General features: G+C 33.6%; 1 protein-coding gene across 1 annotated transcript in view; it reads left to right on the top strand.

Annotated features, from left to right (window-relative positions):
• The first annotated feature begins 248 nt into the window (after window positions 1–248).
• The window catches only part of LOC106461634 (eukaryotic initiation factor 4A-III), a 40,985-nt gene continuing 36,763 nt past the window's right edge, over window positions 249–4,470 (top strand). Inside the window, exon 1 of the mRNA XM_013921471.2 lies at window positions 249–405. Within this exon, the coding sequence (XP_013776925.1) occupies window positions 261–405 (145 nt within the window). The 5' untranslated portion in view covers window positions 249–260. The remainder of the gene's footprint in view (window positions 406–4,470) is intronic.

Raw genomic sequence — 4,470 nt, 5'->3', positions numbered from 1 at the left:
TCTGTTTTTGATAAAGAATTTTGAAATGCTGTGACTAACTTTTGATCGCGACATTATTTGTAAATCTTGTACTAATAATATTAATCAAACATTCTGGACGTTTGGCCCCGTAATTTATAGTCTAGAAAATTCGTTACCAATATAATCAATATAATATTATTTTGTATAGTTGTGAGTCTGAAAATATTTGCTACATACCCTAGTGATACCGTTTTGAAGTACTCGGCAATTCAATATAATAACACACATTTAAGGAGAAAATGGCGTCGGCTCTAGGTAGGAGAATTGTACAAAATGAAGATCTTTCTAATGTTGAATTCGAAACAAGTGAAGATGTTGAAGTTATTTCAGCATTTGACAATATGGGACTACGAGAAGATCTTTTAAGGGGGATTTATGCTTATGGTAAGTCTGCAACTTAAATAATGTTTTAGTAAATTAAACACTCCCAGTGACCGTGGACTTTCTAATTCTGTTCTAGTTTTCTACGCATACATACATAGGTTAAGCCTAACAGTAATATTATTACTAATATTACGTTAGGCCTCATGACTTGATTGTTATTTGGCGATAGACGCATGCAGATGATGGATGATGCTGGTTAATACTACTCTAGTATGAGTGAAGTAATGTTATTTATTATATATGGAGTTTTGAGTCCGTTTTACTTCACCATATACTGATATAGTCACCTAAATTAATTTAGGTTTGTCAATAATGTTATGACATTTCGTCGAAATTATTATTCGATGTATTATACAATAGACCAACTATTTAATGGTTGTATATATATATTAAAGATTTTTTTTTCACCAGAGGTGAAATTGAAAAGAGAATCTATGATGCAGAGGTCTAATACTTGAGGTGGCATGACGACAATTATAAGATTTTGCCTGGTAACAAGATTGCCATCTTGTAAAAGGGGCAAACAATAATGAAACGAGTACAGCTGCATGTATGCAATATATATATATAGGTATACCTTATATACACGTTACAGCTGAAGTTGATGCACAAATTCTTCAATTATCATTCATATATTATTGATTGATAATCAAATTATCAATTAAAATGTCTTATTAATTATTTCAACATGGGCTCAGTCCCTGGGACTGAGTCGTGTGACCTTCTATACTCGTTTAAAGTTGACATAAATTTAATACTTATAACTAGGCTTACCATAATTTTCAGAGTTGAAACCGGGATGCAAGGTCTGAAGAGCCGCAACGTATGAGTTGGGTATTTGTGGAGAGCGAGCCTACTCTTCCCACCAGTTAGGGAATATGGGAAAGTTTTTACTACAAATATATTAACATACTTGCATGTTTTCTTCTTATATGAAGGCAGTTCTTGGCAAGTGCCGAAGTGATACGTGTGAGCTGGCAAGATGTACGATTCATCTTTTCACTTAGAAGGAACCCTGAGAGTCGATGTTAAGAGACAGGGAACAGAAACAGAAGACATACAAAGCAGCTGTGCTTTGCTTGACAGCACATGCATGTAAAATAGAACAGTGACATTTAGAAATAAATTAAACTAAACACGTTTTTATTGTCAAGTACTATTTTATTCAGTCACCAGTATTTTCACATTTTTCACTTGAAACTACTTTTCTAAGAAATACCTTGTTCTTTTTAATTTTGTCAAAAAACTCTGAGCAGCTCAGTGGGAAATTTATTTTAGTCATCAGAAGACCCCTGACTGTAGTTTCTAGCATATTGCCCCTCTCTTCTGACCACACACATTATTTATTACAGAAAACACTCGTTCAACTAGTGCAGAAGTACCAGGAAGACAAAGAATGTATTGTACTACAGCACTAAGATTTTTTACTAATAAGTGTCTTTCTTTGCAATGAGCAAAAAAGTATTGCCACTTTTCCTCATACTTAAAGTTTTGCATTGCCCAAATTTCTGTCTTAGAAGCCCAAAAGCTCTTTACAATAACAACCTCATCAAATAATTGATCATTGTTTACTGGGCCATGATATGTCTCCAGAATTTAACCACACCAAGTCTTCTGCCTGACCAAAACTCTTTCCATAAGTCCAGGTATGAGATACATTTTTCATAAAATCTTTTAAATTCTGTCATCACTTTTTCAATGATTTCACCATTTTCTTCAAGTTTTCTCAGCAAGACCTTTGCTCCTTGAGGTACAAATTCACAGTTTTTTCATTCTTCTATATTTGTAATCAGGGTTTGCATTTCTAGTTTGATGTCTGCTGCACTGCCATTGTCTTTCTCCATGACCAAAATCACTTTGGCTGAGCTATCCATGTACAAATCATAAATACATTTCTCCACAATCATTTTCAAAGAATTGTTTTATCAATCTCGGGCAGTGTTCTTGGGAACAAAAGTAGAATTTCAAGCCATCAAAAATGTAAAGAATTCTTTCAACTGCTGGTAGCATTGACAAAAAACTGGTATTACCATATTGTAATAGCTTTTTGTATTCCACTCCGGCAAAGTCACAAAATTCCTTTAGCTTTGTATATGTGAAAATATTTGAAAATTTTCACAATAAGTGCTTCGGTATCAATTAGTAACACATAAGCATCTGTTTGGAGACAGTTGTGCACAATGTGTGCACGACAGCCAATGCCAACAAGGTCCTTTCCAAGTTTGGTTTTTAATCAGCTGAAGATGTTCTTACCTTTTCTTTTTACGCCACCAAAATTTGTGTTACAGTTGTCTCCACAAAATCCAACAGCTTTTTCCTTCAACCCGTGTTTGTCAATTACTGAGACTAAGGCATCAGTCAAGATCTCAGCTGTCTCACCTGGAACATTGTATATACCCAAGAATTTGACTTGTACCCCCTGGCCAGGAATGCAGTATCGAATCATGAAAGGTATCATTTTAACATCGTTTCGGTTCGAAGCTTCCATTGAAATTGTCACAAAGTTTGCCTCTGCTAGGTTTTTAGCAAGCTCAGATCTAGCCATTGGTGCAATTACATTCAAAATCATGACTTCACATTTTGTTCTCACTAGATGAAATTTTGGCTCAAAGAGTTTTGAAACCAACTTTGATGAACAGTCGGATGTCTTGAAACTCAAATTATGAGAAACTGTATGAAAAGCAAAAGTGGCTTCTTTAGCGGCAACAAGAAGCTCCAATTCAGTTGTTTCTTACCTTTTTAAAAAAGTATTTAATTGTAACGAACTAGCAGCTGAAGCAATACTCGCCTTGTGCCTTTGAGATTGCAAATGGTCTTTCATATCCAATCTATCTCCATGCACCACAGAGAACTCTGCAAAACATTGATCACATTTTACCCTGTCCACACAAAGCTTTTTTAGAAAAGGATAATCCTTCTCGAGTTCTTTGGTAAATGTGCATGCTCTTTTCAGCATTGTAAAAGTAAATTGGCCACTGATTTATATAAATGGATTGGACATTGCTATTGGCTGACAGCAGAGCCGGCATGCACGGGCAGGTGCCATTAACATGTGTGTTGATTTAAACATAAACAAATGCATGTGGCATAATGCAAAGCTTAAAACTTGCCAGTCTTTACAAATAGAATTTTAGCCTAGTTATATTAAATATGCTATCTGATTACCACCAAAGTTCTGATATTAATGTATACGAGACAATCTTACATTTTCAGACAGGTCAAATTAATTTTTAGTAAACTGTGATTAGAATCTGAACAGAATTTCAAACCATCCGAGACAACGTTGCTAAACCGAGATGTATGGTAACCCTACTTATAACTTTCTAAATATAGAGTATATCTTCACAAATTTTGGCAGTCTTTCAGTTAATATTACAAGTCCTTCACATACAAAAAGTCATATTTCTTAGTAAAGTACTTTTAATAAAATAAAATAAAGTTTTGTCCATGAATATATTGAGTATTTGTTTTGAATAGTCCATGTGCAAACTGATTTTCATGTTAAAATTAAAAATACTTTTTGCCATTTCAAAAAATCTCAAATTTCCTTTGTGTGATTCCTAAAACCTCTTAAATGCATTTCAAAAAGTTTTTTTTCACTAAATCCTTATAGTTTATATGTTATTTTCTCTACCCTAATTTCAGAACAGGATTGGTCAGTTCGACCGGCCTCATAACCACCAAAAAAAATCGAAATAAACCTAAATTAACATTCAATTCTTTCTAGAATGACTTCAGATTTTAACATGAAACTACATTCGTTTATCCTAAGTAGCTCTAAGTTCGTAACATTATACATCTACTTATAATTAAATTTTATTATTTTATTGCCCTTTGAACTGTGTCTAACTCCTATCCGCACCATTATAAGTTGTAAATCAGTCAAGGAACTTGCAGCTCACGTTACACCATTGAATTACATCACCCACTAGCTGCTCACGTGCGTGCGACATGAACAATTTTAAGTATATTATTATTATTGCTTATTTTACCTATTTTAGTCTTAAATAACTTAAGATCCGTACTTTTAATTTTAGTTACTTTATGATAATAAATAAAGAATAA

This window comes from Limulus polyphemus, unplaced genomic scaffold (assembly GCF_000517525.1).
Source record: "Limulus polyphemus unplaced genomic scaffold, Limulus_polyphemus-2.1.2 Scaffold1001, whole genome shotgun sequence".
NCBI classification, from domain to species: Eukaryota; Metazoa; Arthropoda; class Merostomata; order Xiphosura; family Limulidae; genus Limulus; species Limulus polyphemus.
The sequence above is the reverse complement of the archived record's forward strand: the minus strand, read 5'-3'. Positions and strand labels throughout refer to the sequence as shown.